Raw genomic sequence first — 16,202 nt, 5'->3', positions numbered from 1 at the left:
AAGTTACAGGGCAGTGTTTGACCAGCTCTATATGCCTTGACCTGAACTTATTTCTCATGTCCTAGAGATACTCTTGTTCTCAAACTAGTTTATTTTATGCAAATGAAAAGCCAGCTCTAGCTATTGTGTTACTTAGCAGGTCATGGGGATTTTGCTAGCCAAAATACAACCATCAAGGCATCAAGAGTCAGTAGGAGAAGGGTTTTAAGTTCTGCTGTCATCTTTTCTCATTTTTTCCTCTGTGATTCAATTTTAGTTTAGTTTGTAATCTGTTTCATTTTTGCTGCAGCTTTTGTTTGTGCTTTGGGTAGGTGTTTTCCACTGTGGCCTTTCTGCTTTAGGACAAGTAGCTGTTCTCTTTCTCCTGTTCTCCACCATGTCACACACATGCACAGCATGGTAGGGGTTGGAAGGGACCTCTGAAGATCATCCAGTCCAACCCCCCTGCTAGAGCAGGATCACGTAGCTTTCTGAGCGATGTAACTCTGCATTTTATGAAGCAAAAGTCCTGTTTCTATTTTCAGACCTTCCACGTGTCAGAGTTTCTTCACATTTGTATTTTAGCTTATACCTGGTGTCTGTGTTCCCTTCCTTAAAGGGGAGATCTAAGGCTGCCTAGGCTTAAGTGTTGGGCCCTTTTGAAGCCTCTATCAGAAGTATCCTTGCATCATTCTAAAATTCATGAAAAAAGGCTCTTTCTGCTCCTCATAGGCTCCTGAGAACAAGATGGAATGTAATTTTGCAGGGTAGCTAATTTGCCGTTTGTTTTCCTGATTGCAGATGCCCATTCAAGTAGCCATGGTTTATTTACTGACCTGCTCTATCTGTCTTGCAGGCCATTTTCTGCCTCCTGGTGGTTCTGGCTGAGTCTGACTGGTGTGAACCTCGCTGGAGCAATGGGGGTAAAGTTTGTTGGCCTTTTTGTAGTCCTCTTGGTTGGCCTGAACACAATCTATGACCTATGGGACTTGCTGGGGAACCTCAGCCTGTCACTGGTGAGTATCAAAAACCTTTCTTTGCATTAAGCGTTTCTTTGTTGTTTTTTTTTCTTTCTTATGCCTTTGTAATTCTCCTAGTTATAACTAGCCAAACAGTGATACTCTGCAGCAAACAGGGGCATCTGAGGTGGATAACGATGATTAAAGATGAAGGTTGTAATCACAGAATCACAGAGTGTCAGGAGTTGGAAGGGACCTGGAAAGCTCCCCCAGTGCAACCCCTGCCACAGCAGGATCACCAGAGCAGTCACACAGGAACACGGCCAGGGCTTTGGGTGTCTGCAGAGAAGGAGACTCCACAACCTCTCTGGGCAGCCTGGGCCATGCTCTGCCACCCTCACACTCACAAAGCTTTTCCTCATGTTCAGCTTGAACCTCCTGTGCTCCAGCTTGAGACCATTGCCCCTTGTCCTGGCATTGGACATCCCAGAGCAGAGCCTGGCTCCTTCCTCCTGACACTGCCCTTTCCAAATGGATCCCCATGAATGAGGGCACCCCTCAGTCTCCTCTGCTCCAAGCTCAAGAGCCCCAGCTCCCTCAGCCGCTCCTCAGCAGGAGATGCTCCACTCCCTCCATCATCTTTGTGGCTCTGCTGCACTCTTTCAAGGAAGAATGGAAAGTAAGGGAAAAACTATTGCCATATAAAGAAACCCCACATGTGTAAACAGGATATAATGTCACAAGAGCACAGAAAAAAACATTTTTCTCGAGAGAAACTATTACCTTTCCAGTTGAATGGATTTTATTTCAGTCTAGGTTGAAAATGCTTGTTAGGAATGGCTGTACAATGGCCCAAAGCAAGATCTTGTCCAACACTGTTACATGGCCTTCTGAGGAGCTGGTGCTACCTGGCAGATGGGCATGCTGTGCAGCACCTGGTTTGCATAAGCAGCGTAAGCTCAGGCTCTGCTTCATGAGGGTATGAGGACACAGCCCGCATAGCAGCAGTGTGCTGTCGTCCATCACGAGTCACAGGCGTGCTCTGCAGCTCACAGTCTCCGTAGCCAGTCCTGGGGATGAAGTCAGCCATAGCCCGCTTGATTTCACACACGTTTAGTTCTTATAAGCTCTAAGAAAATCACTCGTGTGTTTCGGTGCCCTGTTCTAATGTATTGCATTTTATGTTTGGGGACTGTGTAATCTACATTTGGAGAAATACCTTGATGTGCCATTTGCTGTCTTGCAAGCAGCAGGAAAACAAATTCTTCCAGCCTGTCTTTTAAAAGGTGTTCAGTTTTTCTCTTGTCTCAGCACCCTCTGAAGCTTGCAAATTCTATTTCTTTCACTTACTGTTTCTGTCCTGTTTGTCTCATAAACAGTGGGGGTTTGGGGGGACTTTTTCTATTCCTGCTATGTGATTTGTTTTCTCTGATTAATGTGAATCGATATGGGCTGCAAAGATGCAGTGTTCCAGCTCCGGAGAAGCACTTCTTGAGCAAAGTCAGTTAATTGCATTTGAAATGGAACAAATCCATCATGTCTAAGCTTTCTGCCAGCAGACGGCTGCACAGTGATTTCATTTGTGCTGCTGGCAGCTAAGGCAGCAAGCCCCTGAGCGTCAGAATATGTAAAGAAATATAATCCAGAAGGTAGATGCTTTCTGAATAACTAACTATTTGGCAACCTTGGTGTTTGAAGAGAGAAAAAAAACCAAGCAGTGAGGATTAAACTCCTGAAAGCCTGAACAACTTATCTCTGCATTTGTTAGGAAACTACTCATGAGTATTTACATGCAAGGTTTTTGGGACCACTTTGATTTCTAGAATTCTCAGCTTATCTTGGCCCACTGTTCTGGTTTGCTTGATGCTGTCCTTGTGCCTTTTCTTTTTTTACTTTGCATTGAAGTCTGTAGTTAGAGAAAGCCTTTTCACAGAGAGTGAAGCATAATGTGGTCATTTTGAGCAGGGAGCTGGAGATTAGTTCACATGCCTCTCCGCTGCATAAATTCAGTTATGTACCATCAATCAGCATTTTTCCAAGTGCCCAGTGGTTATTAAGTGTTCTGCTCAAGTACTTGAGCTGAGCAACTGTTTCCTTGGTTGACCTCAGTAAGTTCTCACTTTTGTAATGTGTTCAGCCCTTTGTCCTTTACTTCTGAGGTCTTTGGTTCTGTTATTAGGGGATGGAGAATGATTTGGGAGTTTAATGATTGTATGGTAGGTACCATGTAACAAAATATACAGAAGATAGCAAGTGCATCTACCTTCATCCACTCTGAAGCTAAATGTGGACATACAGCAAACAATTTCTGCTATTTAAGGTGTTTTTTTCTCCCACAGCTGTTTTTTACCCACGCTGTATTTTAGATTACTACCAGCAGTGTCAGTAGGATGTGAATATGTAATTGTATCTTAGGCATCTGTGGACAAACCACCTTTCTAAGGGATTTAAATAAAATTCTCTGCTTTTGTGTTAAGGCAGCTAGAAACACTCACGGGTTTGGCTGCTGACTTTTCTGGCTGAGGACCAGCAACAGAAGTTGCAGTGTGAGAGCATCCTTGCTAAGTGAGCTGGTTTCTGTGAATGCAGCATATCTAGGTCCCCAGGAAGTCTTTGTTGCAGTCATATTTTCATAGGGAGACTTGTTGGGAGATTGTATCCAGTAGCTTGTGCCCTCGTCTTTTCATTTGCCTTTTTGTTTAGCATTGGCAGTTACTGTTCTGGAAGCCCTCTACTTGCTGTGATTTTGTTTCAAGATGTGTCCTGCTCTGATAAACAAGTTAAGGTCTTTGTTTTCAAAGCACTCTCAGTGGGAGCTGCCCAAGCTCCTTTGCCAAAGTTAGGGGTGCCCAATGTGTTTGGAAGTTAAACCCTCCTATTGCCTGTTTTTGCCTTTCTCCCCAAACCCTGAAATGTCAAGATACCCCAGCTCCAGCTTTTGGAGATGCACAATAAGGTCTGCCTAAACTTTTACTGCTCCCTAGGCCTTTTTGAGGAATTTTGTATCCTGCTGGGCTTGTTTGCATGGTGGGCTTCTGCTATAGGGCCCACTACTCCAAGTCCTGTGACATAAAGAGTGGAGTTGTTCCTGCAGCTGCACTGTTTGATCCAGGTTGTGTTTGTTACAGGTGATGTTTGGGAAGCATTTACTGGCTCGGGTACTCTGCCTCATCCTGCTCCCGCTTGCCCTCTACACGGCTATGTTTGCTGTTCATTTTACAGTATTAAATAAAAGGTATTTCACTATGTTTTCTCCAGAAGAAGAACCACTTGTCTTTGCTGTGAATTAAAGGCTATTGATTATGGATTTCTCAGTTTTCAGTGTCAGAAACACAGCCACAAGCAGTGTCTTTGTTTAATTCCATCTCCAGACTCCTGCATTGTTTTTAGAGAAAGACTCTGGCCAAGCTGGCAATGAAACTGAGTTTGAGTTTAAGACTTTCTGAAATGCCAAGCAAGAATCCGAACCAAATTCTGTCTCCTTTTTTTCCCCCCTCTTCTCTTTTCTGGACCTGAAAATGTCTCAACTCCATTCATTTTATTTTTGTTTTTTTTTGTAATAAAAAAAGGAAAATTAAAATGGCCAAGTAATGTTTTTCCATATGCCAGCATTGAGAGATGAAGTAAATAAGCATTTCAACATAAAAAATATAATAAAATTAAACCTGTTATGTTTCAGTTTAGGTCAAGTGGTCTTACCACTACCCTCTTAGCAGAAATTAGACTTAAGGAGCCACAGAGAAAGGCTTTGTTATATTTGACCTGACAGCGGGTCAGTTTGTTTGTCATAGGAACACCAGAAATAGCTGATGGTGCTTTGTGCAGTGTCAGTGGGTACATTTTTGTGACCTCAAGTCCTTGCAACTGTAGACAGTTTCCTGCAAGACTGTCTCTGTCTGCTGTGATGCACAACATTAGAGGTGTGTGCATACAATTGAACTGCAGTCGTTCTTCTCCTGATGCTTTGCCTGGTTTTATTGTTTTCCTTCTGTAAAAACAATTTGGTAATGCATAATAGAGCTTTGTATGCCTGTTTTGCCAGACATTGAAATCTCACATTCTTTGCTCTCTTTTTTAGTGGTCCTGGGGATGGTTTCTTCAGTTCAGCATTTCAGTCCCAGCTGATTGGCAACAATCTTCATAACGTGTCCATTCCAGAGCGTGAGTGCCCAATAATAAACTGCTTTGAGTGCTGTTAATATACATGAGGATTTAAATAAAAACAGTATTTCCTGAAAGTCAGTGCAGGACAGTGCAGATTTTGCCTCCGTGGTCATAGTTAGAGCCATGCTGTTCCTCTGCACAGTTTTATATATTGACAGAAAAGAAAAAGGCTTAAAAACCCATCATGTTTAGTGCAAGGTCACTAGCTGGTTCATCATATTCCTCCTAGAGGAATATGCTATTTTGAGGGATTTGACAGTTTTGTGTGCATGCACCTTTGTATTTTTTGGCCTTTATGTTGCTTGAGACAACAAGAAGAGATTTGTCCTGTTCACAAACCTGTTAGGTTTGTAGGTGTGTGAGTTTTGTTTCCAAAATGTGTGTAAATGAAAACTATCAACTCCTTTTTGACACAGCATGCCTCTGGTTCAGGCATGTAGTGTTCAGACATGCATATGAATCTAGGGGAAAGATGGATGTGTGGTCGTTCCCTAATCCTCAGGTTGGCTAGGAACTACAGAGACTTTATTATGGTTTAGCTTTCTGATTGTTTCAGCTTTTCTCTGGCTGTTGCCTGCTCCAGAGCTGCTACTGGGAGAGCACCAGGTCCATTCTCCAAGACTCCGTTCTCCCACTTGTGTTGAGAGGCTATGAAGGAAAGTGTCTGAAGCCAGGGTATTTGCTTCGCTATCTGATAGCTGAGCTCGCCTCCCTTCCTTCTTGCATTGCTGTAGGGTTTGGGTGATGGAGTGCTTTAAGGGAGTCATGTGCTTTGAAAGCTTGATCTTGTTTTAATTTGACCATATACTATGGTATCTGAAACCTCTTATTATTGAAATTACATTAGAAAGAACTAGCACTTCTGTTTATGTTAAAGCTAGGTGGGAGAATTTTAAGTGTTTCAGCCAAAAGTTATGTAATGGTTTTACTGAATCGTGGCTGGGGATGGAAGACAAGCTTGCAGTAAGTTGTGTGCAGTAATGTGTCAAACAGGAAATGAGCTGTCATCAAAACAAAGCAGAGGGATGCATGTCTAATCGGAGCACAGCAGACTAGCTGGGGCAGATATTTATAGGAGAGCTGCCTTATGCTGTTTTTCCTCCTTCCTTCCTTCTCATACAGACTTGGCGTACGGGTCTGTGGTCACGATGAAGAACCTTCGGATGGCAGGGGGATACCTCCACTCCCACTGGCACCTCTACCCTGAGGGCATCGGGGCTCGCCAGCAGCAGGTTAGTGCACAGCGGCAGTACTGCCTCTGACTGCAACCAGCACTCACTCCACTGCACTTGGCATTAGGTGCTGTGTGACAGGGGCTATGTATTTACTTAGCATCTGTTACTCTCTCAGTGCCACAGCTGCGCGGTTGGCTTGGAAGTCTGAGTAAAAAGGTGTTTGAAGAGAGCCTACCACGTTGCACCAGAAAGGTGACTTGCAGTAACAAGGCTTCACTGTAGTAGCAAGACCACCCTCCGTAGATGGAGGCCAAGAGGACTTAAATAATTTTTCATAAGGAAAGTGCTGTTGTTACCTCAAGGAATGTTGTAAAATTTAGGTTTAGCACAAATACATTACTTTATCTTACAGGTTTCATTGCTGTGTTTTAAAAGCAACAGAATAGGGCTGCTGTGTGTTGTTTTCACTCCTGCCACTACCTTACATGAATTACTCTCCTTTTGTGCCTCACTTTCCTCCTCTGTCACCAAAGAATCTGTAAGGCTTTGCTCATTAGATTAGTTATCTGTACATTCATAAGCTAGCCATAATTAAACTGTCTGAACTCCCTAAGGGTTTCTGATTAAATGATAAAGCAATAAATCAAAGTAAAAATCAGAAATCATGTAATTATCACTAAGTAGTAAAAAAAAAAGTGAATTTCTTATTTTTATCCATCATCATCAAGCTTCACAAATCTTTGCAGCTTCTGCAGCTTTCCCAAGACATATTTTGCAGTTTGCATGTTAGTGTCTAAAATTGGTTCTGAGCTCCTTGGAAGAAAGTTGCCGGAGAAACAAGTGTTCAGTTTTTAACTCCCTATAGTCGCTGTGGTGAGGAAGGCTTCAGAATTGAAAACTTGGTCTCAATCTTCTTTTCCTGCTGTTTTTCCCAACTGAAAATTCTAATACTCTCAAGTGATATTGATGCTTATTACCAAAGATGAAGATGTCATAACAAAACTGGCTCAAGGATAGGCAAAATTTGAGTGCAGAGCATGCTTTATGACAATAAAAACAGGGAAAGGGGATTTGGAGAGGACTCTAATGGGAGTTTGCTTGAGGGTGAGTGGGTGGAGGTTTCTTCCCTGTACTCCCTGCCCTGTCCTATGAGGACAGGGGTAGGGGGCTGGGGCAGTCTGGGGGCTGTGGAGAGGGGAAGGGAATTTAGAACTTGATTTAGGGAGGTAAAGATGGAGGCGATGATCTCTCTGCCTCCTCCTTTCTCTCCTCTCCTGATGATGTAACCTCGAAGTGTGAGGTTCCACCTCAAGCTCTCCCTTTTTCCCCATACTCAGACACTTCTGTGTGTTCTGCCTCTCACCCACCCACTGGGCCATCTGCTCCACCTCAGTGGGAGGCACAGGTCTGGGACTGGTCTAGGTCCCACAGAGCATGGCTTGCTGCTGCTGGAAGAGGAGAGTGAGCAAAGTGGGCACAGTTCCTCATGCTGCTTGGGAAGGTTGCCCTCAGGAGCAGCACCCTGGGGCCAGATGGTCTCCTCTGCCCATGGTAACAGTAGGAGCAGTTACTCTGTGTGAGCCTGAGCAGGCTGGTAAGAATTAGCTGGGTACCATGTGTGGCTTTTTAAGACTTGATCCCTGAATCCTTCTTACTTTGCCCGGATCTTTTGGCAGAAGTATTATGGTTGTCACAGGTGGCCTGTTACCATAAATCTCTACCAATGATGCCTGTCTGTAGAGCCAAACCTGTTTCTGTCTCCTGGTTCTGGTCAGTGATTATTCAAAAAGTTCAGTTGTTGTAGAAGGAGACTCTGAAGCAGGATGAGAGGAGGCCAAGTAGGGAGGTTGGAGACTGTTACTCATGTTGCATGTGAACCGCCATTAAGTGTAGTGCTCCTGAGTATACAGGCTATACAGTGAATAAAAGGTGTGATCTGGGTTAAGGAATGACCAGTAACTGACTTTCTATAGGGCACTATCATAAAAATCTTCCCAGGGTTTCTATGTTATTGGTGCCTTCACTCGGGACTTCGATTTGCTGGCAAATGTCAGCTATCAGCAGCTATTTTTTATTGTTTGGTAAAATAATTTATCCTGTGCTTTCAGGTCACTGCCTACTTACATAAAGATTTGAATAACCTGTGGATTGTAAAGAAACAGGATTCAGATACAGGTAAGGAATATCAGTAAAGTGCCTTTTATAATTGCTGCTTCAGTTTTTCAATTATATATTCTGAGTTCTCTCCAGGGCAAAGTATCCTCCATGGATACGAGGAGGTGAGGAGGAAGAACAAGGGGAATCTCACTCTATCTTGATTAATGCTGTTTATGTCTACTGTGTTTTTGATTTTTCTCCAGATTATACAGCTGAAGTAAATAAGCTTTTATCAGCTGAAGGTTGCATTGACAACTTTTCAGCTAGGTAGGGCTGCAAACAGCAGAGAGGAAATTAACCTGAACTCAGTATTTTGTGGAATCTGTTATTGTGGATATGAGTCCTGGAGAAATTGGGTCCTGGTATGTTCTGATACATTGTGTTCAACTGATTTGCGTGGACATTTGCTTGTGACAAGACAGTACTGAATGCAAAGATCTATGTTTGTATGTACATCTGTTGGTTTAGAATACCATGCAGTGTAGCTGAGGCATGTTTGATCTGGCAGAGTTTCCTTTCTTCACCTGCAGCATGTGTATATAAAAAACAAGACAGTACTGAATGCAAAGATCTATGTACGTACATCTGTTGGTTTAGAATACCATGTAGTGTAGCTGAGGCATGTTTGGTCTGGCAGAGTTTCCTTTCTTCACCTGCAGCGTGTGTCTATAAAAATTATCAAGGACTGTCAAAACCACAAAAAATGCAAATAACCTAGAAATAACAAAATTAAAAAATCAATGTTGCAAGAGTAATTTTATATTTCATTAAATAAAGATATATGCATATATAGTTTCGGTGTTCTGTTAGCCTGACCAGGCATCTTCTTTATTTAAGAGCAGTATGTGCTGCCTGGGGCTGTGTTCTTTGGGGTAGCCCTCAGGGCTGGTCTTTAAACAAGAGCAGTGGTCTACACCAGGCTTAGAGTCGACACAGATTAGTTTGCTTTGTATTATCTGCTTGAGGCAAGAGCATTCCCAAGAAACTTTCCGAGACCCTGATATGTTTGTGAATGCATTGATATGATTAGTTTGCCTTCCTTCAGCAGATCTATCAGACCCCTCGAGCCCTGTGGAGTTTGTGAGGCATGGAGATATTATTCGTCTGGAACATAAAGAGTAAGGATGATTTCTGGGGTTCAAAGAGATTCTGTAATTGGATAGAATTGGTGGGAGATTCGTCCTGCTGGAGACTACATGGTTAGGCCAGCATAAGCAGGCTGTGTGACAGAGGTGTCTGTGTAGCTGCATTTCCAGCATGGAGTCTTTCTTCTACGGTTTATGTTTTGAAGGGTGTCTTTTAAATGGGAAACTTCTAACAGAACCACACAACTTCATTAGAAACGCCTGCCTAAGCAGCAGAGGGGTTTGTTCAACTGTGTGAGATGCAATGTTAAGGGTAACTCTTCTGCAAAGAAGCAGTTTCAAAATCCTCAATCTGTTGCTTGGCCCCACTCTCTGAGTTTTCTGGGCAAATACTAAGGTTTTTTTATCAGTGTACTGCAGGTGTCCTGTTCCCATGTGCACAGGCAATATCCACCTGCTGAAGTTCTCAACAGTGCTGAGATCGCAGCAGTGAAACACTTTTAACAAAAATGTCAGCTGGTGCCTTCCCTCTCTGAAGGGAATACCTGAGAGCAAGCAGGGGAACCCTAGTGACTTGATATTTAATCTGTATTTAGTCTAATATCACTGCGCCACAATGCTCTGTGCTGTCGCAGCTTTGATTTCTTATCAGAAGCTCCAGACTTGTGAGCCTGGAAATCACGTTGTGGTGCATTCAGTACTGCGTGCTCACAAAGCATTGCTTAGCAAACAAGCAAACAAAAAAAGCCTTGGTTTTGGCAGGTTTACTACCAAATATATGCTAATAAAAGGGATAAAGTCTTGATGAGGCGATGCTGGTGAGGCCTTGATCTCTGGGGCGAGAGGTGAGCCCGCGGCGCTGCGGCAGAGGCCCGCCAGATGGCGCTCGTCCCCTTCCCGTGAGCTTTCTCCCGCCCGGGCATTCTCTGTGGGCAGGGCAGGGCCTGGGGGTTTGGTTTGGTGATTGATGGAGGGGTTTAGTGATTGATGGAGGGGTTTAGTGATTGATGGAGGGGTTTGCTGGTTGGCGAGGTGAGTTTTAAGGACTGACCAGGGTACGACCGGGGTTTGCCGGTTGCCCCAGTCGGCAGTCACTGCAAGGACAGGAGGCTGCTTGCATGTAGAGCTGCTGCTAATGGGGGCCACTGACCCGCCCTCAGTAAATCTGTCTAAATGGCATCGTCTTTCTCCTCAAAAGCAAGTGATAATCAAGAGAAATCAGGGTCTTGCTTTGCCTCTTGCAAGAGCAGGACTGTTAATCCCATCTTTACTCCTTATTTAAAAAAAAATCAACCCCAACCAAAACCAAACAAAAAAACTCAACCAAAAAAAGCTTGACAATGTCTTTTCCACTTGTTTTTTCTACGTGGGCTGTAGCTTGAGGGTTGGATTTGTTCGTGCTGCCCTCCTTTTCCAGCACTGCCCAGTGTGGCATAAGCTCAGAGTTGGATGGTGGGAAGCGGCAGTTTCAGTCTGTGACCCCCATCGCTGCTACGGCTGCATCTTGCCCAGCCCTCCCTGGAATTCGGTGGTCAAAGCGGTGGCAGCTTTCTGAATGGCCCAAACCAAAGTTCTTATTGCAAATTGACTGAGACGTAAAAAAAACCAAAACCCCTAACAAACCCAAGATTTGACTTTTAATTTCATTTCAGAACTTCCAGAAATCTTCACAGTCACCAGCATGAGGCTCCCCTGACAAGGAAGCATTTTCAGGTCACCGGCTATGGAATAGTAAGTGAATGGCAAGATAAAACAAAAGCTCCTCCTTCTGGGGAGAGTTCTTACTATGCCAAGGGGATTTATTATTGCTTTTTTAGTTTGTTAGCCAAGGTGATAGATATGCAGCTACCATACTGGAGGAATAACTGATTCAGTATGAAATAGCTTGTCTTCTATTTAACGTCTATTTAATGTGAACACAGACAAGAAAATAATTTAAGCTTTTACTGCCAGTCTAGCTTTGGCAGCGTTCAACTCCAGAAATGCCAAACTGAGCAACCTTGAAGTTGCTCTGACAAGTATTATTTTATGTATTTGGCCTTGTCACATAGACAAGTGACTTTTTTGACAGAACGATGACAGAATTTTGATTCATGAAAATTAAATCTGCTTTAGAGCTGAATTTCCAAATGTGTGGGGCTGTTGCCTAAACCCCTTTTGTGAAGCAGCCAAGTTAACCCTGTTTAAAATGTAACTCTGAGCCACAGTCAAGTATGAATTGGAAGCAAAGAAATCTAAGGTTGGCAAAGTAAAAATGTATTTGCGAGTGGTTGTTAATGTCTAGAATCATCTCTTCCTGATGGAGAATCTCTTCTGTGCAGTCTGAGCAAGGGTAGCCTGGGCTTCTTTGTTTAGCTTTGCCACCATTAGACTTTCAGAGATTCTTATTTGCAGTACTTCAATCCTGTATGACTTCTAGTTGGTTTTTGGGTGGATTTTTTTTTGCCTTTTTTGTGCTTTATTTTGTTTTGTTTTGTCTTGTGTTTTTTTTTTTTTCTCCTGTGGTTTGTTTGTCTGATAGAATGGAACAGGAGACTCCAATGATTTCTGGCGGATTGAAGTGGTGGGCAGAAAGTCTGGGAAGCTCATCAAAGTCCTACGGAGTCAGGTCCGACTAACCCATGTGGCCACAGGGTGCATATTGGGCTCTTCTGGAAAGACTCTGCCAAAATGGTAAATAGCTTGTCCACCTCCTCCACCCCTGCAAGGCCTTGAGCTGACATGTTCCTTTGCTCAGTGGTGCTTTTAAACTAAGCAATAACCCCATTTCCTTGGTTTCTTTATCTTTAAAATAATAAAAAAGCAACTAGCAGGTCCTGAAAGACCATAAGATCTGCGTTTGGGTTAGTGTTATGCAGTCTCTTCCAGTGAAGGTATAGATCTTGTCATCTGGTAAGTCCAGGAAGGGATGACAGCCGTATTATTCAAGGCCCATTTTAGCCTTGGGGTTCACAAAAACTGCTAGAAAGTGGGGCAGTTCATGGTGTTCATTACCATAATCCTCTAAATTTCTTTTTGTTGCTATTAATTTCTTTTGTGTTTGAAAGACCTGCCATTTTTCCATATTGCATCTGAAGCGAGGGCAACGGTAACAAGCTGCTACTAGCAGGAGTCATGATTTAATATGTCCTTGGATTATACATCTTCATCATTAAAATGAGGTATATGCAGAGGCATCCAGACTAATGCCAAGCCAGCTGCTGTATCTGCAGAGCTGCGCTGTGTGGGATGCTAACATGGATCCTGAAGCACAGGCTGTGCAGTCTTGTTTCTGTTTCCAGAGCAGCCTCTGTCACTGCTAGCTTAGGTTTCCCTTCACTGTGTTGTGGTAAAAAGGGCTTCTAAGGAATCCTGTGAGTGCTGAATCATAGGGAGCGCAGGCAGATACCTCTGGTGACTGCCTGGTCAGGAATGCAAGTACTATTTAGACTTTACCAGTAAAATTGGGCTCATGGGTAAATAATGTGATTGGTTTAATAAAAAAATATAAAATCACTGCCTCTGTCAACAGCATTCAAGAAAGGGGCATGTTGGGATTTTTTCCCCCCCTAACGCAAACTTACCCTGTGGATGGAAGTTATGGCCACAAAATATTTGAGACATTAAAAGCTGAGGGGAAATATAGTTGTTAATTGCAAATAAGAATGGTTAGAGTATATTGGATTTTTAAATATACATATTTTGGAATGTAAAGGGGAGTAATCACTGTCCTTCAGAGACTTAAGTGGTGATTAATTAATGGAATTAATTAATTAGTGAAGTCTGCTAAGTGGTGTTTGATAGAAAATTCCTTATTAATCTGTCACATTACTGCAGGGTTTGATGCACTTTCTCCCAGAGTGTTTGATCTGACCTCCTAGAAAGAGGGTGACAGAGTAAATGAACAGTTGGTGGGATCCTCCTCCTTTTGTTTCTGCAATACAGTTGCTGTAGACAGGATTGACTTAAATTAATGATGGTGATTCTCTTCTGGAGAGACTGTAAGGGTTAACCTGAAGTAGTTTCTAGTTGCCAATTTACATCATCTTCAAAAATCCCACTGCTTATGTGTGGACCTAGGTTTTTTTAGTTTAGATGCCCAAAGTTGGAAATGTGGTTCAAATATTCAGTAGAATTTTGATGGTGGCTGCCTTGCAAATCTGGTTTGTTTTCTATGTGGTGCTTAAGAGCGTGTAAGAGTGTGTATGTATGCAGCTGCTGGGAGTGAGTGGTATGGTAGGTGCTATGGGGAAGTATGAAGCTAAATGAGGGACAAAATCAGACATGAACTGGAAATATTGAGTGATCTTCTGTGGGGTTTTGGGTAACTGTTCTGCTGTTCCTCAGGGGTTGGGAACAAGTGGAAGTCACCTGCACACCATACCTGAAGGAGACTCCCAATTCCCTCTGGAACTTTGAAGATCATATTAACCCTAAGTGTAAGTCATTTATTTCCTTTTCCTTTGAGAGTGCACCTTGGCTAGATGTTAAAGGAAGGGATGAGCTGTCAGATGGCAAGAAGTGGCATTCAGTGCGTGCAATTTCTGTGTTCTTTCCCAGCTGGAGCACAAACTTGCTCAACTTGGACGTAGCCTTTTTCTACTTCACTGTACTGTAAGCTTGGTGTAACACTTCAAGTGTAGTGGAAGTATAGAGACTTTTTAAAGAACAAAAAGTGTGAAGTTTTGTAGGCACTGCAGTACAGGCTGTTATTTTCAACATCATTGGTTTAATTGGGAATTATGAGTATGTCATAGATAACTTAATGATTTCTTTAAAAAGCTAAGATTCACCCTATTCTGGTGTATTTCTTTCCTTCTCTTAGCAGAGGCATGCTAAATAATGACTTTGCAGTACCATCAAGAAATGAATAGAAGTGTGACAGAGAACTAAGTCTGCCAGTAATGACAGATGGGCATTGCAGCCCCATCCAGGAGTTAGATCTGTGTCACAGCCTCATTCAGCCTGAATTATTCAATACAATTTTCAGCCCATGAATTGCAGATGACTTGGGCTGAGTTCCGAGATATTAAAAACCCTAATGTTCATCCTTTCAGAGCAACTGTATGCAAACCAAAGGAGAGGAATCCTGGGCTGTTGACTCGGTAGAATTTCCTTTTCTGAGTAATGCATTTTACATTCCCACACTTACAGCTCATTCACAGATCAACAGCAGCCTATAAACAATATGTCTCTGATTTCAGCTAGAAATATGAATCTCTGTATTTCATGGTCTTTTATCTGTTTCTCTTGGAAACTCCTGGAACTAAAGGAGGGAATCTAGGATTATATCGGTTGTGAAATTCACTGGAGGATACATTTGACTGCAAGCCTCTGTGTTTAGAATATGAAAGAACTGCATAGGGAATTAAAAGAGGTGCTTGAAACATATTTGTCACAGGAGGAGAGAGTGTAGTTTATTATGAAAGAGGCAAATAAAAGTAAACTGTACAGCCTTCTAATCTATTTTTCTCTCTTTTTCTAAAGTGCCCAATATCAGCCTGGATGTTTTGAAGCCCTCTTTTGCAGAAATTCTGCTAGAATCCCACATGGTTATGATCCGGGTAGGATATCATGAATTCTAAATGATAATATTCTTCCTACATTCTCTTTCATTTAAAAAAATAGCATTTTCTGAGATATCTGGGTTATGGCTGCAAGCTAGGGCAGAATTTACATGCCCTAGCAACCTACTTGAATTTATACTTAGTAAAAGGGGTGGTCTTGCAGCTAAATCTTCCGAAAGTTTGGAAGCCTTAGGCTTGATGCCTGGCTCTGCTGTTGGTGTGATCTAGTGACAGCCTAATTATGCAATACCTCCACTGCTGAAATTTGGTTCTGTAAAGGAGAGTTGGAGATTTTTCCTACCCTCCTGGAAGGTTTTGAAGTTAGATTACTGTTTGTGAGGCAGGAGGATGTTACTGTGGTCAGTCAGGAAAATTAGCTAAGCACTTAGGGGAACAATAAATGTTTGGATTGAAAATGAAGAACTACTCTTTTGAAGTTTGTTGAGGTGCTGTGTTTTCTGCTTTCCTCTTTCTTATTATCCCTGAATATATAAAAAGAGAGCTGGATTTAATATTTTCAAGGTTAGTCTCTTGCTCTCTTTCCCCATGATGGTTCTTTGTGCTCTTGGCCACAGCCCTTCTGCTTCCAGCTCCTCAGTCATATATCTGAAGAATGAGAAGTTACTATTTTGTGAAAGGAGTCTAAAGTTTTATTTGCTAATGTTTGAAAAGCTCTTCTCAGATTCTTAAAATAAAGAAGGTAGTCAAGCAAATTATTATTAAGGTTAAGCATTTCCATGGCAACCAGTGATATTGCTGTGTCAGGTAATGAAGCACCTGCATGAGTTTCCATGGAAATAATCTTTCCGAGGCTTTTATTTCAGAGCGGAGGGAAACCTGTCAAAGTAGTCTGTTAATGAACAAAGGTCTTGCTTATGCAACATGTATCCTCAGTGACAGTAAAGCTGGAGAAGAGATATGAGAGAACAGTGCCTCTAATGGTACCCAAAGAACATATTCACTTGCACAGTAACATTAAAACATTCGTTGTTCTCATTGTGGCCATCTCTGCAAGATGATGTGTTTATATAGTCAGAAAACAGCCTTTACTCAGGAAGAGTATTTATGTACATTTGTGTACCCAGACATTTCTGGGCAGGCTTTGCAGCATAACTGATTGCTCATTTAAATTTTATT

General features: G+C 42.4%; 1 protein-coding gene across 1 annotated transcript in view; it reads left to right on the top strand.

The window, feature by feature from the left end:
* Positions 1 to 835: 835 nt before the first annotated feature.
* POMT2 (protein-O-mannosyltransferase 2) overlaps positions 836 to 16,202 on the top strand; it is a gene marked incomplete at its 5' end in the record, with an annotated part of 18,998 nt that continues 3,631 nt past the window's right edge. The window contains 10 exons of the mRNA XM_010189556.1: positions 836 to 995; positions 4,067 to 4,173; positions 5,017 to 5,099; positions 6,225 to 6,334; positions 8,386 to 8,452; positions 9,483 to 9,552; positions 11,172 to 11,250; positions 12,041 to 12,192; positions 13,846 to 13,937; positions 14,986 to 15,063. Of these exons, the coding sequence (XP_010187858.1) occupies positions 836 to 995; positions 4,067 to 4,173; positions 5,017 to 5,099; positions 6,225 to 6,334; positions 8,386 to 8,452; positions 9,483 to 9,552; positions 11,172 to 11,250; positions 12,041 to 12,192; positions 13,846 to 13,937; positions 14,986 to 15,063 (998 nt within the window). The remainder of the gene's footprint in view (positions 996 to 4,066; positions 4,174 to 5,016; positions 5,100 to 6,224; positions 6,335 to 8,385; positions 8,453 to 9,482; positions 9,553 to 11,171; positions 11,251 to 12,040; positions 12,193 to 13,845; positions 13,938 to 14,985; positions 15,064 to 16,202) is intronic.

Source organism: Mesitornis unicolor, unplaced genomic scaffold (genome assembly GCF_000695765.1).
Source record: "Mesitornis unicolor isolate BGI_N332 unplaced genomic scaffold, ASM69576v1 scaffold11538, whole genome shotgun sequence".
In the NCBI taxonomy this organism is placed as follows: Eukaryota; Metazoa; Chordata; class Aves; order Mesitornithiformes; family Mesitornithidae; genus Mesitornis; species Mesitornis unicolor.
The sequence above is the reverse complement of the archived record's forward strand: the minus strand, read 5'-3'. Positions and strand labels throughout refer to the sequence as shown.